The following is a 22,592-nucleotide window of genomic DNA, read 5'->3' as shown; positions in this document are numbered from 1 at the left end:
CCCTGCTGTTTTTCTCAATGAGAATGTGGCAGAGCATATTTCAGTTGCTTTGTAGCTCTTATTTACCACACTATGCTGGGATTTTAGGTGGCATCCTGTGACATTCTGGATCACTCACAGCTCTGTAATACAAAGCAGTACTCATCTTTATATGGCGAGGATATTAAAGTCGGTTATAGCACATAAGTACTAAGGAGAGAGCTGGACAGACATTTTCATCTGAAGCCCAGACTGCTTAGACCACATTATTTCACCTTAAAGAATTAATGGGTTCTATCAGTCAGAGGTCCTTTTAATGACTGACTCAAAAGCATTTCTTGCAGAATATTTTGTTCTACCCCAGTAACAAAATACATTGTGCGCCTGTCTCACCCCAGTTGTGAATAGTATACATGCATTTGAATCATCGCTCTTTGGAGGCCAAGGTACATGACAGCCATATCCTTTCCTTAATCAGAGACTGTGTCAATTCTTATTAGGAAAAAATGGAGCTTTAAACCGACATGGAATTGCAAAATATTCCATGACAAATGAGCCGTGCAATTTTGTTTTGTTTTTTATTCTACTGAACGACAAAAACGGACAATGCACACAAAGAGAAAAACAGACATTGACAACAAAATAAGGTAAGTTCAATACCAGGAGCTTTTGATAATCAAGTCAAAGGGAAAATTGAAAATCAGGAATGAATGAAATGGATACAATTATAAAATTATAAATGGGGTGCAAAAACACAATTTGCACCGTACAATCAAGTAGAGAAAAAGAAAAAAGTCTTCCCTGTAGATGCCGTCAAATAAAATCATTATTTCGAAGGGATTTGCCACCTGTGTGACTGCAATGTCATATATCTAATAAATAAACCCCAAATGGAGATGAAATCAGAAAGATCAATGTCACCCCAGCTACTCAAATATGACATGTCAATTTTTCTGAAATAGCAATAAACATAACTTTCTTGAACCACTTACATAGGATATAAAATGAAGAGTCTTTCTATCCCTCAGTGATTATTAACCAGAAAATAAACAGTTAACTGTTTACATATACAGTGGTACCTCGGGTTACATACGCTTCAGGTTACATACGCTTCAGGTTACACACTCCACTAACCCAGAAATAGTGCTTCAGGTTAAGAACTTTGCTTCAAGATAATAACAGAAATTGTGCTCCGGTGGCGTGGCGGCAGCAAGAGGCCCCATTAGCTAAAGTGGTGCTTCAGGTTAAGAATAGTTTCAGGTTAAGAACGGACCTCCGGAACAAATTAAGTACTTAACCTGAGGTACCACTGTAAAACCTGAATATATCAAAAATAGACAAAATGCATGATTTACGTTCCAGGGTCACATTTTTACCTATAACTGTACTATTTATGTAATAACTTGTTTCCAAAATTTATGAACTTCAGCACAACTCCACCACATGTGCCAATAAGACCCACACACCCCACAGTCCTGCTCTATGTTTTAGGTGATTTCACCATTGTTTTAAACCATGATCTATGTTTTAGGTGATATAACCATTGATATCCTTGATTAATTTATGAGCAGAGGGCGATGTATAGGTTACAAATTTATTGTAATGTATGATGGTGGTCTTTGTTTTTATTTTGCTTTGGTTCCTGTTTGTCTTTTGTAAGTTTTGGCGATTTTAAATTTGGAGGTTTAAGTATACTATGTTGGTATGGGAAACTGTCGTGTAACGGGCCAATGGCCGTAATAAAGATCAATCCAATCCAATCCCACAGTCCTGCCTGCAGAAGAGAAATCCTGATCGTGTAACTTGAGATCAGGGCATCAGGGTAAAATACTATTGAGGGATGACTTTTAAAGAATTCTCCCTTATGCTATCAGTGGAGACTGATCAAAAAGGGTGCAATTTTCCATATACAATTGACTTGCACCTGTGCATGTTTAACTTGCACAATTTGAACTTTTCGCGCTTGGTGGCTGACCGGTTTGAAATCATACAAATTAAAAGCACGGAAGGTGGAGAGCTTAAAAGCTCTTTTTGCACAGGGTTTTCCACCTTGCTTATCAGGCTCTGGGAGGCTCTGGCGAGATCTCGCGAAAACTTGGGACAGCCCTGCGAGATCCTTCCAGAGTCCGGTAAGCAAGACGGAGATCTTAAAAGCTTTCTGCCTTGCTTGGAAAACACGGCTCTAGAAAGGTGCACCTCCTCATACAGGGGTGGTTGCAAGTTTGTGTGTCTTGGGTGTTTGTGTTGATTGTACATTGTTTTGCGTTTATGTGTAATTTCTGGAATGTAACATTTGCACAAGAGGCACATCGACTGGACTTGCTTGGAAATATCCCAGATATCTGGAGTCACTGTTCCAGTGAATCAGGCATTGATATATCAGAACATTAATCTTCAACAGAGATGAAAAATAAATCATAAAAATATACAACCTCCAGAGAAATTAGTTGGGGAGGAAATAAGCCTTCAGTCTCATTAACCAAATTAAGTCTGAAATGCTGTATTATCACAGCTTAATATCCTCAAAATTTAATTACTCAGAGCAGCTTAATTTCACTGCACAATTTTGAAGACTATGCAGACCTGATTTCAAACCTTTGCGAGTGCCTGAGGTGCGCTGACCAGTTAACAGTTGCATTTCTGATAGAGGTTTGCTAAGAAAAGACTCATTAAAATGCTGGAATCAACTATGTTGAGAGACAGTTAAGAGCATTCCAACACAGTTCTTTGCTCAGAGACCCTTTCCAGATACAGTCGTACCTTGGAAGTCGAACAGAATCCATTCTCGAAGTCCGTTCAACTTCCAAAACGTTCGGAAGCCAAAGCGTGGCTTCCAATTGGCTGCAGGAAGCTCCTGCAGCCAATCGGAATCCGTGCTGCACGTTCGGCTTCCGACAATCATTTGAAAACCAGAACACTCACTTCCAGTTTTTGACCATTCGGAAGCCAGAACATTCGGCGACTAAGCCATTTGTCAACCAAGGTACAACTGTACTGTATTTTGAATGCTGGATGCTACTGCAACAAAAAACCACTTCCTTGACAAATATACTCCTGCATCTCCTGCACAAAACAAGTCACAAATGCTCTTTTATCACACCATGAATGTTTTGGGTTTTTTTTAGAAATGTCATAATTTAAGTAGTTTCCAGCCTTTTTACTTTGACGAATTCTTGCTATTCATTTTGTGCTTCTGGTCAGTTATGTTTAATCAGGCAGCCAACATGTAGCAAAGTTATGCACATCATACAATGTGAGTAGACACGTGGCTATATGTAAATTCAAAGAGATTATGACCAACCTTACCATGTTTTTGAAATGTCAGGTTAATTGCTTTCCCCCACCTCCCAGATTTGGGTTTGAACTGGATGGCTGAAAACCTAAGCTTGTTAAAATAGAAATTCTAGTTAAATAGGTGAGACTTACCTGCAAGCAAATACATTAACGAGCCAAAGCTTATTTATTTATTATTAAAAGAATTTATATAGTCTGGAATAACTCCTTTTCACTTAGGATATATTACAGGACATACTGATGATAAGAGTACTGATAATAAGAGTAACCCCATATCTTCTCTCCTAGGGATACTCAGTGCCCTTGTTTGCACGTAACACTAAACCAAAACTTGGCTTACCATGAGCAAGCAAGCAGTCTCCAGTACAGAAGATTGCACCCACTTTGCTTCTTCGTGATCATTTTGCTTCTGTGTTGCACTGAGCTAAGCCATGGTTCAAACCAGGCTTGTGGCCCAGCAATCCCAGAGACAAACCACAAGCCGTAAAAACATAGGACAAACCTTGGTTACAGATCCTGGTTTGTCTGGAGAGAGCTAAACGATGAGCCCAAGATTGGAAAAACTTGTAAGAGCAGCAAAATGATCAGGGAGGAGCAAAGGAATCAGGATCACTCCGGGAGCTCATTCATGTAAGCCAGTGATGGCCAAACTTGGCCCTCCAGCTGTTTTGGGACTACAACTCCCATCATCCCAAGCTAACAGGACCAGTGATCAGGGATGATGGAAATTGTAGTCCAAAAACAGCTGGAGGGCAAATTTGGCCATCACTGATGTAAGCCATGATTTGGTTTAGAAAGATGTGTCAATCAGGTCATGGTGTGGCATGTTCTCTGCATACAGCAGCCACACTGGTGGAGTGGGGTTGGGGAGCTTGCAGTACAATAATGTCTTATCAGTTGTTGAGTTCCACAGATGTGACAGTAGGAGAAGAAGAGGTTTCATGAGAAAGGTGCTTTCAGAAGCGCCACCATAACTGCTACAATATCTTGTTCAACTCTTAAGGATTGGCACTAATGTGAACTTTCTCTTCGTATTAGACATGTTCCCAGTTTCCATGAAGAGATAAAACAGCTGTCAATAACAGTGATGCTTTCTTGCCCAAGGCACTTCCATGTTTATGCTGGAATCCACTTAACATATCTCATCTTACATATATAGGATATATATAATCTGGCATATTATAGAGAATAGCTACAAAAGCAATGAAAAGGAGAGGGTGGAAATAAAATTCCCATTCTCACATTATCAAATTGTGTGTAAAAAAAATATTGTTGCATCTTCTCTATTAATTCAGAATAGTGTGTGTGTGTGTGTGTGTGTGTGTGTGTGTATTCTAATAGTTAGCAGCAGACTGTCTCCTTTCTACATTGCAATATATGCCAGAATGTGCTCAGCTGGAATCTGCTGCTTTAAAACCTCCAAAGTAAAATGAAATTTATGGCATAAAATGCAAACAATTCAGAATAGATGTGCTTGCCCTCTTTTCTCAGGAGGATCTTATGTATTTAGGAGCTACACCTGATATGTTGAAGTATTTCAAAGTGGCTTTTAAATGTTAAATATACATGAATATTCACTAGTGCTGCTAAGATACAAGATTTCCGTGTACCAGAATAAGACATTTGTTAGAGATGCATGCCATTTTTAACCTCTGAGTTTTTGAAAAACTGTGTGTGTATTAATTTGTGTGAATGTATAAATGTATTCAGTGCAGCAGTAAAGGAAAGGAACCAGAAAAGATAAGACTCAAAACTGGTAAGAAAGAATTGCACCCATGTCTAAATTAGGTTGTATTGTTATCACATTTAAAGGGCTTGGGTGGGGAAACTGATTGGAATCACGCTGATATGACCAATGGACCCAACACGGATAGACAACACAAGGGCTCCCATATTACATGGACTGGCAGAGAGAAGACAGGGTCCTTCTTTCCAGCATAATAAAGGCATTCATTAAGAAGATTCATGGGAAAAACTTGAAACACCCTGGACAACTGCATACACTTTCTAACAATATAATAATTGGATATTTATTGTGTAATAATATGGTAGAGGTAGAAGTTTGTTTTTCCTTTATGCTGGCCTTCCATCCCTTTCAATGCTTTGTTCAAAATCTTGCTAAAGGGCCTGACACCTCAAACAGAACTATTAACACACCATAAAATGTCCCTTTTTGTGGCATGATAATTTATATCTTATTGCCTTACTCAAGAGGCAGACAGCCACTTAAAATGCATCACCCTAGGAAACACTATGTACATGAAATAACTCCACATGTGGTTATGACAATTTTCAAAACACTATCACAAACCCAAGAAAGAAGAATTTATACCCATATATTTTTCTGCAGATGCTTTGCGAAAACCACCAGACAGGACCTGGGGAGCCTGCTAATGAGATCTGGGAAGTGTTATGATTCCCATGTAACATCCAAATGAGTAGGCATTCATGAGATTGCTTCAGGAAGTAAATCTATGAACACAAAATAGTATTCCTTTTAATATCCCACCTTTTCCTCTTGGGTTTCTTGGGTGGATGAAGTTCTCAGATGGTCTCCCACCCAGGGAGTGACCAAGACCATGCCACGTTAGGTTCACTGAGAGTAACCTACCTCCTAGACCGGGGTGGAGAACCTCTGGTTCATGGGTCAAATTTGACCCACAAAGACATTTTCCTCCACTTTGTCAGTCCTATACTCAGAGCTTGAGAAACACTGAGCAAGGGACTTGGACATGTGGACAGGAAAACACACCTGTCAATAATCTGGCACCAGGTGACTGACAGGTAGGTTGTCCCATGGGGTGGGCACCGGTGACAATCTGATCCATTGGGCCAAAAAGGTTCCCAACCACTGAGCCTATTATGTCTCAGCTGACTCCTCAGTGGTACTGTTCCCTTGAAACTGGATAGGCAAAACCCCTAGTATCTTCTCAACATTTTCTCTCTCCCCTTCTCTAATAGAGACCTATACAGTGGTACCTCGGGTTAAGAACTTAATTCGTTCTGGAGGTCCATTCTTAACCTGAAACTGTTCTTAACCTGAGGTACCACTTTAGCTAATGGGGCCTCCCGCTGCCGCCGTCATGTGATTTCTGTTTTCATCCTGAAGCAAATTTCTTAACCGGAGGTACTATTTCTGGGTTAGCGGAGCCTGTAACCTGAAGCGTTTGTAATGTGAAGCGTCTGTAACCCGAGGTACTACTGTATAGCATAAGCTGTGGTTCAGCTCTTGATTTGCACTTATTCAATTGGCCAAAGGCAAACAACCGGGGATATTTAGACAAGAATACCTACTATGCTCACCGGCAAAATTCCCCCCTGTTCCCTAGGCTATCACAGAACTGCATTTTAAATCTCCTAAGCTTATTTCCAACTCAGTTAAATAAATCAGGCTTTCTTATCTAATTTCCTAAGATAATAAGAATGGACAGAGTGTTTAATGTATAATTTAACTTTGCTGCAGACACTGCTTATACCAAATTCATCTTCCTTACCTGTCTGAATTCTAAAGCCTATTTCTGTAATCCTGTTCTGCAATATGAAGAATGGAATCTAATTTCAAAGAATATTTATATGCTTTCAAAATGCCAGACATTTAAAACCCGGAGACACTACCCAGCTCTGGGGGAAGAAAATGTAGCCCCTCTATCAACTATGCACTGTTTCCCCTTGCCGTTACATTATTAGTCATGTATCCATTGATGACTCTTTATGTAGAATAAATCTAGCGTTAAAATAAATAATCAGAATGGCATCCATAACACTTTCTCAAAATTCAAAATTTACCCACTGGTCCAAAAAGTGGGCAACCCCTGTCTTAGCTTGTATGCTGTACTTGATGCAGATGTTGTGTGTGTGTGTGTGTTAGGGTTGCCATATTTTGAAGAGCAAAAAAGAGGACGCATTTGCCGACTTCTACTTTTAACAATGGATTGCTGTGAAGACTCTCATTTTACACATCCATGAAAAAGAGGATGTGTACTGGAAAAAGAAGGCATATGGCAACCCTAGTTTTGTGTGTCTATATGTATACGTATATGTTTCTACACCCCCAAAAAAGTGATTTACACTGGGTTGTAATCAATGTAGCACAAGGATTTCTCTTTGTACAATGGAGTGTTCTCCATCCCACCCCCATGCTCCCCCTAAATACTTGGGGTTCCCTCAACTATTCCAAGTAAATTTGGGGATGCTGCAGGAAGACAAGAAGGGAGGAAGTCCTTGTGCTTGAGTAGTTACTTAGCTGCATATTACCCAATGTAAGCTATTTGCAAGACATAATGTGTCATAGTATACGAGCTATGACATGTACCAATGTGCTCTCATTGTTCCACTTTTGCATTTATATAACCCAGATGTACTGAAATCAGTGATTTGTTACTGACTTCACTGACAGTAACAGTAATCCTGGATTACTCCCTACGTTATTTGAAATCCAAACTCTGAACATTCAGTAAATGGGCTGGAATATTATTGTAGGGTTGGGGTAAGTTATTGGAGAGGCTCTCAAAGAAACAAAATGGTTTTTGGACAAGTTAAAGCATTCTTTAGGACATCTGTCCATGTGCCAGGCATGAAAAACAATCAAGGTATGCACAAACAGCAATATTATTAATATTTATGTGCTTTCATCTATCATTATAGACATATCTAAATAATGCCAACTTCTGAAAATACTAAATATTCTAACTTCAAGGAAATAGCAGCAGATTTGCATTCCTGAACATCTTCTTTCTTTTCATAAGATGTTATTAAAGCTTTTTCATAATGAAATAGTTCAAAATAGAACAAAAAAAAAAACCAGAGAAAGAAAGAGAAAACACAGAGGCCTCTCTCAAAGGTAACTCTGAGAGTAACTCTTTATCTTTGTCACCCACAGAAAGTGTTGGACCCTCCCAGGTCTCACCTGTGAACTTTCTTTTCTTCTCCCTGTCTCGGTGACTTACAAATAACAGTAAACTACATAATGCATCATATGAAAAGTAGTAGTAGTAGTAGTAGTTATTGTTGTTGTTGTTGTTGTTGTTATAAAATAAATTTAATTATTATGACATTTATTATAAAAGTGCTTCTCTAAGTTACTGTGGAGTATCTTAGAACTCTCTTACCAAACAAAGTGACCCACTGGGGTAAGAGATGAGGCAGTCTCTCAAGAAACCTGGTTCCAAACTGTATGGGACCTTCTGTGTTAGTAAGGTAAAGTTAAAGGGACCCCTGACCATTAGGTCCAGTCGTGGCCGACTCTGGGGTTGTGGCGCTCATCTCGCTTTATTGGCCGAGGGAGCCGGCGTTCAGCTTCCAGGTCATGTGGCCAGCATGACTAAGCCGCTTCTGGCAAACCAGAGCAGCACACGGAAACGCCGTTTTCCTTCCCACTGGAGCAGTACCTATTTATCTACTTGCACTTTGACGTGCTTTCGAACTGCTAGGTTGGCAGGAGCAGGGACCGAGCAATGGAAGCTCAACCCGTCACAGGGATTCAAACCACCGACCTTCTGATTTGCAAGTCCTAGGCTCTGTGGTTTAACCCACAGCGCCACCCGCATCCCTTCTGTGTTAGTACCAAACCTTAAATTTTGCCCTGTCTCAGTGGCAGCCAGTGCAAAATGCACAAGCAAGGTGTTATTTGCTGGCAGCGGTTTGCTCCAACAGGCAACCTGGCCACCACATTCTGCACTAGCTGCTGCCTTCGAACTAACCTCAACACAGAATACAAGCCAAGCTACAAAAGTATTGGAGAATGCCAATATTAACCAGGGTCCTTTCCTAAAAGTAATTAATGATATTATGGTAACAATCTCGTTTGAGCAATGGCATATATTGACTACTAGGTTCCATACCTACCTCTGCTACTCTTAGAGCCTCCAGGACATGGCTGTCCTTTTCAATGTTCTTTTGTTTCTGTAAAGATCTCCATACAGCATTCCTTAATCCTTCTCGAGTCACATCCCCAGCGAGTTCACTACGCAGGACAACTAGATTGTAGACCACACCATAACGAATAACCCAGAATGGATCGTGACCTGCAAAAAATATTTCAGTGTCCCATGAGCATTCTATGCCTTTGCTAAAAGAACATAAGGAATGCTTTGCTGGATCACAACCAGATATATGTAGTCTTTATCATATATATTTTTTTCCAAATAGCAGGCAGCTAATGCCTCTGAAAGCTTGGGCCCGATTCAAACATGGCAAGGCCTTTTAAACAAAGTGTGGAAAGCCCTTGCCCATGTCTGTGGTTCCACTCAGAGGTCATCTCGTTTAAAAGGCATTTACTATGTGCAATGGACCATATGCATGCGGTGTTAGCATCTCAGCAACCCATTCTCCTGGACCATACACTGTTGGGGTGTCACTGCTATCGCTGAACCAAATGCCCCTGTGTATATAATACGTGTCTTTTTAACCATCCAACTTCGGGGGGGGGGGGAATCATCCTGCATGCGCACTTTTCATTGCACAATTGATGCATAGGTACGCCCACAGGGTAGTCCATCAATGACGTTACAAATTGTCGCCTGTACCACATCCCCAAATTCCAGCCAGTTACCACTTACCATTTTGATTCGGGGTTGGAAACAAGACATAAAATGCCCCCAGAAATACCTTTGTGGTATACTATTGAACCCAACCAATGTTAGCGGATTGCGGTAGTAAAAATATCCATGAATTTCTCACAGACAAATGGTAAAGGAACATCAAGGAAGTGTGAGTAGGTTGGCACAATACATGTAATGTTTTGGGACATTTTTATAATTATGGATAGTGTTCTTGCAAGCTTTTTGATGGGGTAAGAAAAACATCCCATAAACCATTAACATTAGTTTTTAGTTGTATGATTTAAAGTTAATGGGGGGGGGGTTGCAGCTTTCCCCCAAAATTTACTTCTACAAGATTTTAACAGGATTTTTACTTTTAAATATGATTTTACTGTTTCTCATTGAAAATAAAAACCATATTATTATTACTGTTATCACCACCACCACCAAAACCACCATCAATATGCAGGACCAAAGGTTTACTGAACAGGAAAAAAAATACTACGTCCTCTGAATAAGTGCTTTTTGATTCTGTGTTATTGGGTTTTCTCAAACACACTTCATGTGGCACCACAGAAAAACAAGAAAAGTGACACACTTGAGTGGCACACTTGACACATGTCTGTCCACTGGGAGAAGCACTGCTGGACTGAAGTATTCTACTCAATTCTCTTTGGGACCACTCTTTTAATTTTCAGCTGACTGTGAGCAAGCAATGCCTCAGCAGCGCTAAAAAGCAATAGTGTGGAAGAAACTTGTTTGTCCCCAGAATTTGGTATTGAATAGCAGACTGCTTCTGTACTTGCTCATTGGCTTTATGAGGTGACCCTGATCACATCTAAAGCACATGGCTTCCCCCAAAGATCTTGAAAACTGTAGTTTATCCCTCACAAAACTACAATTCCCAGCTGCCTTAACAAACAACCCCCAGGATTCTTTGGGGAAAGCTATGTGCTTTATCTATGTATTGTGGACGTAATGTCAAAACACACATCAGGGATGGGGAACCTTAGTCCTCCAGATGTTGTTGAGCTCCAGCTCTGATCATCCATGACAACGGGTCATGTTGGCTGCGGCTGATGGAAACTAGAACCCAACAACTTCTGGAGGTTCACAGGTTCCCCCTCCATGGCTTAGGTCTTCACATAGACAGAGACAGGGCCAGCCTAATATATTTTGCTGCCTGAATCAGACCAACAAATGGCTTCTCCATTTTCAAGCCAAGGTGCACAGTCCATAAAGCTGGCCATTTTAACACCTGAGACAGAAAATTCCACAAGTCCCTCTCTCCCCGAGAGTAAAAAAAGAACCTTAAATTAAATAACTAATCGTTAACTGCCTTTTTATAATACAGTGGTACCTCTGGTTACGAACTTAATTCGTTCTGGAGGTCCGTTCTTAACCTGAAACCGTTCTTAACCTGAGGTACCACTTTAGCTAATGGGGCCTCCTACTGCTGCTGCGCTGCCACCACACAATTTCTGAGGTAAAGTTCTTAACCTGAGGTACTACTTCTGGGTTAAGCGGAGTCTGTAACCCAAAGTGTTTGTAACCTGAGGTGTTTTTAACCCAAGGTACCACTGTACCCAAAATCAAGTGACTGAGGTGGTTGCTTCACAGTGCCAAATGGTAGAGCCAGCCCTGGATACAGGGAACAGAGGCTTATTGAATTCAGGCTGCCAGGTGTTTAATTCTGAAACATAATAATAAAATCTTTCAGTTCATGGATTTTGTTTGCTGAAGGTGGCACAAAGGAATTGTCAAAAGATAAATAAGCAGCTGAAGGAGAAAGAAGATTAGGAGGATATCAAAAGAAGCTGCCTTGGCTTATTTTTTCATGAAAAGATGCTTGTACACAATATTTATGTTTATGCAGCTATTATATTAGGTGTGAAGAATATGCTAGGCTTGTGAAAGTGGTTTGATCCCAGGCCTTCTCAGCATGCAATTGTTCCGTTTGTAGAGGAAAATATAACTCTTCCCTTTCCAGCTGAAAACAGAAATGCTACAAACACACACACACACACACACACAAATGTAACAATATTTGAAGTGTCAAAAAGATGAGAGCATGTTAAATGACTGCGCTCATCCTTAAAATATTTTCTCCTCCTGCCTTACATCATGTTACCTTGTCATTAGCAGTATTCCCGACATGCCCTCCTAATTAGAACAGGGAATATAACAAATGTTGAGGAAACATCAGTCATCTCTTTAGAGGCCTGCTACTCTAATGTGCTGACTGTCTCCAGAAATGGAGCTCCACATCTTTCATTCTTATGAATGTCAATGGCAATTTAAAGCATGCCCCTTCGCTAGGAGGAAGTTCTCCTCACCCTACTGAATCAGGCGGTTAGATACATTCTAAAACGTATATAGACAAACCTGCCTGGAAGTAAGCAGCTAAATTCATAGAATCATAGAGCTGGGAGGGACCCTGAGGATTATGTATTCCAATCCCCTGAAATGCAGGAATCTGTCCAATCCAGGGATTGAACCTGAAAACTTGGTGCAATTCAATGTGGATTACTTCTGCACAGACATGCACAGGGTTGTCCTGCACTCAGTTGAGGTTGTACAAGAGAAATATAGAGGATTGCGGCATTTTGGTTTTGCTTCTTTTGGTAGAGCATCTACACCCAGATGATACAAAAAACATAATAACCATTTCCAGTAGCACCTTAGAGACCAACTAAGTTTGTTACTGGTATGAGCTTTCGTGTGCAAGCACACTTCTTCAGATACACACGAAAGCTCATACCAATAACAAACTTAGTTGGTCTCTAAGGTGCTACTGGAAGGAATTTTTTTAATTTTTTTAATTTTATTTTGTTTCGACTACGGCAGACCAACACGGCTACCTTCCTGTATTAATAACCACTGTATGCAACAAATATGTATCACATATTTGTCATTACCATATTTGTCATATGGGCCCTGCTATCACTTAAAAAATGCCTTCTCCTGATAGTGCTGTTGGTTATGACTGAAGAGTAATAACCCATCTTTGGAAATCCTATCCACAGATACAAAGAATATTTCAGTAAAATAACATCAATCTAGAACCATTAAAAAATGGCAACCTTTTGTTTGCATTTGTATGATAAATGAAAAATTGCACAGTCTTAAATTCCTAGCCACTAGGCTGCAGTGGCTGCAATCCAGTTGTTCTGATGTACATGCAATACTCCAGGTGCATGCAGGGAATCCTCTTCTTGCAGGAAGCAAATGTCCTCTATGTCCAAAGAAGTCCTATGCATGCATGCATGCAGCAAAATCCCTTCATAGGAAAGAAAAGGAAGTCTACCTTTGTATGCAGTAATTGACCACTCCTTAAACACACCTGTCAGAGCTGCCCAAGGTCCCAGCTCACAGAGGACCAACGCCAGGTCGTCGTTATATACAAAAGTCTTTATTGAAGTTCAGTTTCCATTCCAAAGCCGTAGCGCGCAGCTCTACGTCTTAAACCCTAGACCGCCGAAGTTCCGTCTGAATCTCCTCCCCCCTGACACCAGTTTAAGATTCTAGCCCTGCTCCACCTCTTCCTCTGCTCTCTTCTCCTCTGGGTCCTCCTGTCCACTGGGGCATTCCCCTTTCTGGACTCTTCTGACGCTGAGTCCCCTGACTCCTCCCCCTGCCTCCGGCGGGCTTTAGGACCCGGTTCCCAATCCTCGTTCTCTGCTGCCCTGCGCGCCTGTACTTTTGAACTTGGCTCTCGCGCCAACCCAGTGACCTTCCTCCTGACCGTTACACTGCTTCTGTCACTGCTTCCCTCTTCCGGGATGCTAGCTGGACCTGACCTCCCCTCCGTTGCCTGACTCTCCGATGGAGGCGTGGTCAGCCCTAACTCCTCTTCTCTCCCTGCTGGGGGAGACGCTACCCCCAATACCTGGGACTCTTCCCCCCCACTATGCTCAGGTGGGGAAGCTGGTCCTGATCTCCAACTGCTGCTCTGGGAGTCCCCGCTGGCCCCTTGCTTCTGGAGTGTCCCCCTTGGGACCCCCCTTGCCCTGGCCACTGGCGCCCCCTTCTGTGAATCTTCCGATTCGCTGGAGAGGCTCATGGAATCTCTCGGGCCACTGTCATCTTCTCCTATGCTGCCCTCAGATTCTTCCCCTTCGCTCTCCATCTCCCCTCTTCCCTGTGCTTCTGCTCCTGAGCCCCTGACAACACCCTTCATGTAAATATATTTCAGCTAGCAGTACTCCAAAGGAGAAAGGGCTGCCCGTTCAACAGCTGATCAGGAGATATGAATTCTTGCTCAATCAAGCCAACAGTCCAGGAAGCAGAGTTTTGGCCCATTGCTGCCCAAGGCAATATATGAGGCACTACCACTTCTGCCTAAAGTGGTATTTTATTGGGCTGCCATCTTTTTTTTTTTAACAAGCCTTTTACTTCCATAGAGCTCCCCCTTCGGGATTGTTGATCATTTCACAAGGCATACTTGACCATAGCTTGAGGATGAGAATAAAGGGAGGAAGGCAAACTGTGTTTAAAATAAGGACATAAATGAATCCATAGTCAGCCCAATGCCTACTGAGTCCGACCCACTATTTTCCAAATGGCCAACCAGATGACCAAGCAGGAGTGACTTGCCCAGTGAGGCAGAGCCACAACAATGGCATCACTGCAACTGCGGCTTTTCAGATCACATTGAGCCAATCTAGGGCTCTCACAAGTGTGTCCCAGCAGCTCTGCTCTCACCGCTTTGGCCTTCCCTGTAAGCTGGAACAACTCTGCTGCTGGGAGACTATTGTGACTCTGCTCCAGAGGATAAGTCACTCTTGTGACCACAAGAAACCCAGAAACAAGGTGTGAAAGCAAATGACAGCTGTTAATGTTCTCAAACAAAAAGCCCAAAGAATATCACTGAGCATTTTTTTCAATTTCTTACCCACTGTGAACACAATAGTTCCATTGTGAACTATGTGAGAGCCGATAAAACTTGCGGAGAAACTGCATTAATAACTTGCACAATTTACATGTGAATCTTTAGACATTAAATACATTAGCTGGCTGCTTCAGAAATGTATGAAGCCTGTGTCTTACATTAAAAAGTCACTGGTCATGATCACCACAGACTCATCTTCCATAGCAGGAGTTCTCAGTAATGGTTCTCTCAATTATCTTTCAGGGGTGAAAATCCTGAGAAAGCTTGAAAGGAACAGGTATCTTTTCTTATAGGAAAAGATTGTAGGTCATACCCAAAGATGTCAAGGCTGCAATTCTAAGCACTACTAGGGAGTAAGTCCAGTTAGAATCTATGGGATTTGCTTCCTAGTAAACTTGCTCTGTGGTTGCAACCGTGTGTACACTTACTTAGGAGTAAGCCTAATTGAATGCAGTGTGAATTACTTCCAAATAAACGTGCACAGAATCAAAATGTAAGGCTTCCATTAAACACAATGCATATAATGCGTAATTACTTGAAGACATCTTGAACTCAGTGGGACTGAGTGAAAATGGATAGGTTTAAGCTATACAGCAGCTTACTTTCCTGAAAATCTTCACTCAACTCGTTCGCAGATCACAGCCCTAATAGGGAACTATTAAGAGATGGCATTTAATCAGTATTTTGGCTGAGGAGGTGATATTTTACTTTTAAGATAATATACAGAGAACAAGGAAGCATAGAAATACTGACAACCATAGGCAGATAAAAAAAAAAATTGTGGAAGATTAATTAGACAAGAATGGATGAGTTCATGCTGAGCATATGAATGAGGAAATGGCGCCACACAGGCCTGGCAGGAAATCCAAATTACTTTCATCCAGACTGAATCTTGAAATTCTTTTGGACATTGTGATACAAGCATTGAAGTCCTAAAATTGCATCTAAAGAGTGAGTACAGCAAGATGATGAATCAAAGCAGAGGGAACCGTATGTTTGTTTGGATACAGTTTTCACAGCAGTGAAGCCAAGATTGTCCAGGTTTCAGGTAAGAATTACATACTAGAGGTAGCCAGGTTACATCAACGAATGGGCAGAAATGGGGCTACATTTATACCTGGAATGCAATGGAAAGTCATAAGCAAGATGCCAATGCAGATATGAAGTCAAGTCTATCTGAGAAGCTTGGTTTTAAAACGAAAACAACTCAAGTAAGGACGTTTTTAAAACCCTGGACCAAGTTAGTTACAGGATGAAACCATCATGTTGATAACATAGACTGGAATATGTAAACTCTGCTTCAGCACATGCCTACCCTTGTAAGTTGATTCACATTCTCAACATGATTTGTCCTAGTAACACAGAGAAGATCACCTTCTATTCCCTTTCCCCAATCAGAAGTGCAAAGCAACAGTTGCCTGTAAAAATAGATTGCTAGTCCATTTAAACAAATATGGTGCAGAAGAGGAGATGCTTGCATGTAATCTTAAGGGAATGGAAGCAGCAGCAGAATGGAAGCCCTAAAGCCTTTGTTGGAGTCATAGGGTAGCTCAAGATGTGGCAATTTTTTTATGAACAATACACAAACTTAAGAAAGGATAGGGAATTTCAAGAGAGATCTTGACTGGGCTGTTCAAAGAGTTGAGCTCCCAGTACAGTGGTACCTTGGTAGTCGAACAGCTTGGCTCCCGAACAAATCGGCTCCCTAACGCCGCAAACCCAGATGTGAGTGTTCTGGTTTGCAAACGTTTTTCAGAAGCCAAACGTCCAACGCAGCTTCCACGGCTTCCGATTGAGTGCAGGAAGCTCCTTGGTTTTCGAACAGACTTCCAGAACAGATTAAATTCAATAACCAAGGTACCACTGTATTGTACAGTTTTCATCTGTACATTTAACATCTTCCCAGCATTGGTGATCACCCATCAAAATTCACAAGTACAGTGGTGCCCCGCAAGACGAACGCCTCGCAAGACGAAAAACCCGCTAGACGAAAGGGTTTTCCGTTTTGGAGGCGCTTCGCAAAACGAATTTCCCTATGGGCTTGCTTCGCAAGACGAAATGTCTTGCGAGTTTTTCCGACTTTTTTTTCCTCCCCCCCCCCTTTTTCTAAGCTGCTAAGCCACTTATCCGCTAAGCTGATAAGCCGCTAAAAGCCACTAAAAGCCGCTAAGCCGCTAATAGCGCTAATCCGCTAAGCCGTCAATGGGCTTGCTTCGCAAGACGAAAAAACCGCTAGGTGAAGAGACTCGCGGAACGGATTCTTTTCGTCTTGCGAGGCACCACTGTAAAAGAGAGAGAGAGAGATAGTTCAGTCAGTAGAACATGAGACTCTTAATCTTTAGATGACACTTGTGGTCCCTTCCAATTCTATAATTCTAAAATGATTCTAAAGGTCAGAAAGGGCTGGAATTTTCACCAGTGCCTCTCCTTTGTTACCACATGTCCATGACTGTCCATGACATATCCATCTATACTGCGCATATGTGCATCCAAGGGCACATCCACACTGGAGGTCAATGTGAATTTGGAGCTGCTTGTGTCTCTCCTGATTGATTGATTGATTGATTGATTGATTGATTTTGGCAGCATTCATGTGATGTGTCCAAAACGCCAGTCATGGCTGGAGGGTGGTAGAGGGGTTTGTGAGAAGTGGTTGAATAAAGCAGACTAAATCCTGAAAGGGAGCTAGCTTGGCAACTTTGCAGAGTTATTAAGAGGTAAGCGGAACAAAACTGCAGAGGAAGACTGCTGTAAATAACATTGCACACACAAGAGTCCTCTGATTAAGCAATCAGACAGTAGAGGAGGTCAGGCCAGGCTTCCAACAGATCAAAACTACTACTGTAATTAAGAAATACTGAACATGGTAGACTTTTTAGACACAAGAAGCCGGGGCTGAAGGAAACGTCTTTGGCATTTCCAACACCTCTCCTCCTAGAACGACCAGTTTGCAACCAGGACTCTCTAGATATCACAAGAGCTCTTTACCCTTGCTATGACACCCACCAACTGCTTAAAAACACTAACGACTCACAGACTGTAAGTTTTTATCCTCTGCCATCTCTGTTCCAATGCGGTTTCACATACAGTGGTACCTAGGGTTAAGTACTTAATTCGTTCCGGAGGTCCGTACTTAACCTGAAACTGTTCTTAACCTGAAGCACCACTTTAGCTAATGGGGCCTCCTGCTGCTGCCGTGCTGCCGAAGCACGATTTCTGTTCTCATCCTGAAGCAAAGTTCTGTAACCTGAAGCGTATGCAACCTGAAGTGTATGTAACCCGAGGTACCACTGTACACCCATTGAGAGAAACCTTAACTGGTGCTAATACATTTTTACCCATTAGCTTCCTGTATGTTGTTTTCCCTCTTTAGGGCCCAGGAAGCTCAGCTTAGACTGCCTCTTACAGGCAAAATGGAGATTTTTTGAAGCCAAGATGCTGGAGAGATACTCAAAATGGCAGGAAATTGTGCTGAAATGGGGAAACTAACTGGAAAGCTCAGAAATCAAGATGACAAGAATTTTTTTTAAAGAATGGGAAATGTTTATTGTGTATTTGCAAAAGTATGGTAAACAGGTTAATACACTGGCAGGGTTTTAAGAACACTTGTAATTTTAGAGATAGTACAGGAAATATGAGATAAAAAAATAATTTGGAATAGAAATGATACGCAGTTGAAAAGAAAATTTAAGGAACCGGGGAGGGGGGAAGAAAGTCACAGGATTCGAAGAACCCCATTCTTTGGATTTGATATTGTTTTGTGTATATTTTCCTTTCTTTCTTTGTTGTTGTTGTTGTTGTATTTGTTGTTGTTGGTTTTTATTGTTACTTTTGTTGAAAATTTAATTTAAAAAATTATTTTAAAAAAATAATAGGAAACGGTGTTTCACTGACGGGCATTCCATATCAAGTGATCCAACTTTTTTTACCTCATGTCATCCAAGGTATCTGACAAGATAGGCTTTTCTTTTAAAATGTGTTCCAAAGCCCAAATTTGTCATTTTTTTTTGAAATTTGAAACCCTCATAACTCACAAACGGGATGAGATAAAAAAAAAAAAAAATTTAGATTTAAACTCAGTTTCGATCATTTAACAAGTATACAAAATATTAAGAAAACTGGAATTTTCCCAGAATGCCAACACTCCTTGTATATTTTGAAAACGTAACAGGGAAATTTGGAGTTCTTACCAACAAGGCTTCACCCAAAAGATGGTGAAAATGTTATAAATGATCCTCGATTCATCTTTACTCTAAATAAGGAGTTTGGGGGTGTGATCTGAGTCCCAAAGCAAATTCATGCCTTGCTCACGATCCCACCAATTTTGAAAGCAGCTGCTAAAAGAAAGAAACAAGGCGGTATGCCAGCTAAAGAGTGTGGGTAACACCTTCAACCCTAGCATGTGACTTCCAGTGGGTTGGCTAAAGGTAAATACAGCCCTTGGAATAATAATAATAAAAAAAAGAAGTTTGGTGAGTCAATGACAGGTTATTGCAAGCACAACAGAGACGTCATCAGCCTACATACAGCCTGTCTCAAAATCCATGCAATGAAATTACAAGTATTGCAGACCTACTATATTCTAGCCACTCATAAATGGATTTATAAATCCACTCATCATTTGCCATACGGCTCTTTTCCCATTTGAATTAAGCTACAGTATATTACTTATTCCTGAATAGAAAAGATTGACAAAGAGGGCCTGTACTATAGAAGTGCTTGCATTTATTGCAATCAATCAGTCAATCAATCATCGGCATCTATTCCTGTTTACAGAGACAAACAGATGGCAATATGTTAGGACTGTCATGAAAAGGGGACCCCTGCAAATTTATTAATAATGTCTAGACATTGAGAGAAATCTGTTACGAAACTAGTCATCCAGGGTCCCCAGCAGTATTGCAAGGCTCTCTCTTCAGTTCTGCTTTGCATGACCTAGTGACAGCTATCAAAAATGTTGCTTTATATATTGGAAGACATATATGCCCTTGACAGCTCAGCAAGTGAATATGCTGGGGGTGGAGGGTAGGGTATAAAAAGCCTCCGCAACAAAAGCTCTTTGAAAAGAAAGAAAGTTAAAGAAGAAAGATCCATTAGGTATTCAAGGAATATGAAAAGGAAAACGATTCCTTTCATATTCTAATTCAAGTTTTCTGCTCGCTGCTAATAGAGTAACCACTGAGAAACAAGAATGTATTTAGTAATTCTACAGGTGTTCCACCTCTCCCATACCTCTCCAACACCAGCGTCAGGACTAAGACGTTTTGAACATAAAGCATTCCTTCCATGCATTGACCCAACTTAAAATAAACAAGGATGAATTTGTTGCTGCGGTGTAACCATCTTCAACAGGCAACAAGACCTCTAGAAGAAATGTGTGGCCTCTTCTGTAGGAGCTAACTTTACAGCTCCTGTCCTGTCACAAAAATATTTGTACTGATATCAGTCCGTAGCATCAATGATCTTTATTGAAAACAGAAAGGGGGGGAAGGATCCTAGATAGTAAAATTAGATCGAGGAAATATTCTATCATACCTTATTTGTCTCAACAGAAACAGAGGCTTGAAATATGAGAATACTTATTGGAATAAACTGGCACAGATTTTTTTTTTTAAAAAAAAAATTAGGTCACTTATTTAGGCATTCCTTAGGGATGTGGGGGCGCTGTGGGTTAAACCACAGAGCCTAGGACTTGCCGATCAGAAGGTCAGCGGTTCGAATCCCCGCGACAGGGTGAGCTCCCGTTGCTCGGTCCCAGCTCCTGCCAACCTAGCAGTTCGAAAGCACGTCAAAGTGCAAGTAGATAAATAGGTACTGCTCCAGCGGGAAGGTAAACAGCGTTTCCGTGTGCTGCTCTGGTTCGCCAGAAGTGGCTTAGTCATGCTGGCCACATGACCTGGAAGCTGTACGCCGGCTCCCTCGGCCAATAAAGCGAGATGAGTGCCGCAACCCCAAAGTCGGTCACAACTGGACCTAATGGTCAGGGGTCCCTTTACCTTTACCTTTACCTACAGTACAGACCTTAGGGCAAGGTGTCATCAATATGCTGATGGGACCCAGCTCTATTCCTCTGTAACATCTGAAACCATGCAAGCTCCGATACCTGGACTCAGTCGTGGGATGGATGACGGCTAACAAGCTGACTCTGAATCATGGCAAGATGGAGGTGCTGTGTGTGATTGGTCCCCAAGAGCAGATAATTGGTTAATTGCAATTGCATGGCAAGTTCCCGCCTCCCCCCGAGGAAATAAAGACACAGGACACAAGAATTCAGGTTAATGGGTCAAACTGCAATTATGAGATCATACACTCCCAGAAGGAGCAGGGTCCTCATCAGGAAATGCTCCTGGATCCATCTCTGTCACTAAAGACCCAGGTGATTTCAGTGGCTAAGAGTGTCTTATCAGCTGTGGCTGGTAAAACAGCTGTGGCCATTTCTGGACCGGAACAACCTATTTACTCTCATACATGGGCTAGTAACCTCCAGTCTGGATCACAGCAATGCACTCTGTGTGGGACTGACTTTGAAGGTGACCCAGAAGCTTCAGCTAGTGCAAACTGTGGTTAGTTGATTTCTCACCGAGGCAGAATATGGTCATCGCCCCGTTGAAAGAATGGTACTCTGCCAATTAGCTATCGGGTTGAGTTCATGGTGCTGGCTGTGGTGTACACAGACTTATAAACCCAAGATACCTAAAAGATCTTCTTATCCCTTATACACCTAACCAATCACTACATTCTGCAGGACAGGACAACCTGTAGGGTTGACATTGACAAAACTCGGCTGTTAGTGTGGCAGCACCTGCCCTCTGAAACTTTCTCCCATCACCTATCACAAGCACTGTCTTTATTGCCTTCTAGGCATTTGTTGAGGGACGCAGGTGGCGCTGTGGGTTAAAGCCTCAGCGCCTAGGGCTTGCCGATCGAAAGGTCGGCGGTTCGAATCCCTGTGGCGGGGTGCGCTCCCGCTGCTCGGTCCCAGCGCCTGCCAACCTAGCAGTTCGAAAGCACCTCCGGGTGCAAGTAGATAAATAGGGACTGCTTACCAGCGGGAAGGTAAACGGCGTTTCCGTGTGCGGCTCTGGCTCTGGCTCTGGCCAGAGCAGCGATGTCACGCTGGCCACGTGACCCGGAAGTGTCTCCGGACAGCGCTGGCCCCTGGCCTCTTAAGTGAGATGGGCGCACAACCCCAGAGTCTGTCAAGACTGGTCCGTACGGGCAGGGGTACCTTTACCTTTACCTTTTAGGCATTTGTTGAAGAATTTTCTCTTTCAGCGAGTGGAATCTTTTCTTCTAGTCATTATCTGAATTTATTTGAAATTGTTTTTATATGTGCAGTTGTTTTGTATGTGGCTTTTAGTGTATTGCAAAATTGCTTCGAGATGCTTCATGGCAATTCATAAATGAAATAAAATAGTAATAATACCTTCCAGACACCAATAGAAGCTCCCGTTTGTGTAACATTCTACATTAAAGTTTAATATGTTCATTTTATGTGAATGGCTTTCAGTGGGTAAAGCATAAACTGGAAGCACAGCTACATTTATTATCTGCTTTGCAAATGCTTTCCTTCGTATTTTCATATATATACACATACGGACACACACATGTACGCATACACTGTTCCCCCTCCGCACACACATACATATACGTATACACATACACTTGCCTGTGTACATGTGTAAATATCTTTAACATAAATGCAGAAGAAATATATTAAACCCAAACTTTAATAACCTCTCCATGGGAGCTCAGCTTTTGTTGATGTGATTGATGAGACAGTGATAATGGCAGCGGAACCTGTCATTTTTAGCAAAATTTGAAAACTGAACTCTTCAAAGTAGGAGCAAGACAAGCATTTTGTAGAGTGATGGGAATTCTGACAGGCT

The 22,592-nt window shown here is 41.7% G+C and overlaps 1 protein-coding gene across 5 annotated transcripts in view; it reads right to left on the bottom strand.

Moving 5' to 3' along the window:
* The window catches only part of TMEM232 (transmembrane protein 232), a 141,427-nt gene that overhangs the window by 57,241 nt on the left and 61,594 nt on the right, over positions 1-22,592 (bottom strand). For all 5 annotated transcript variants that reach the window (XM_079995498.1, XM_079995501.1, XM_079995500.1 and 2 more), the window contains one exon: positions 9,118-9,296. In XM_079995498.1, coding sequence (XP_079851624.1) covers positions 9,118-9,296 — 179 coding nt within the window. The remainder of the gene's footprint in view (positions 1-9,117; positions 9,297-22,592) is intronic.

The sequence above is a fragment of the Podarcis cretensis genome (genome assembly GCF_951804945.1).
Source record: "Podarcis cretensis genome assembly, chromosome: 11".
Classification (NCBI taxonomy): domain Eukaryota; kingdom Metazoa; phylum Chordata; class Lepidosauria; order Squamata; family Lacertidae; genus Podarcis; species Podarcis cretensis.
The sequence above is the reverse complement of the archived record's forward strand: the minus strand, read 5'-3'. Positions and strand labels throughout refer to the sequence as shown.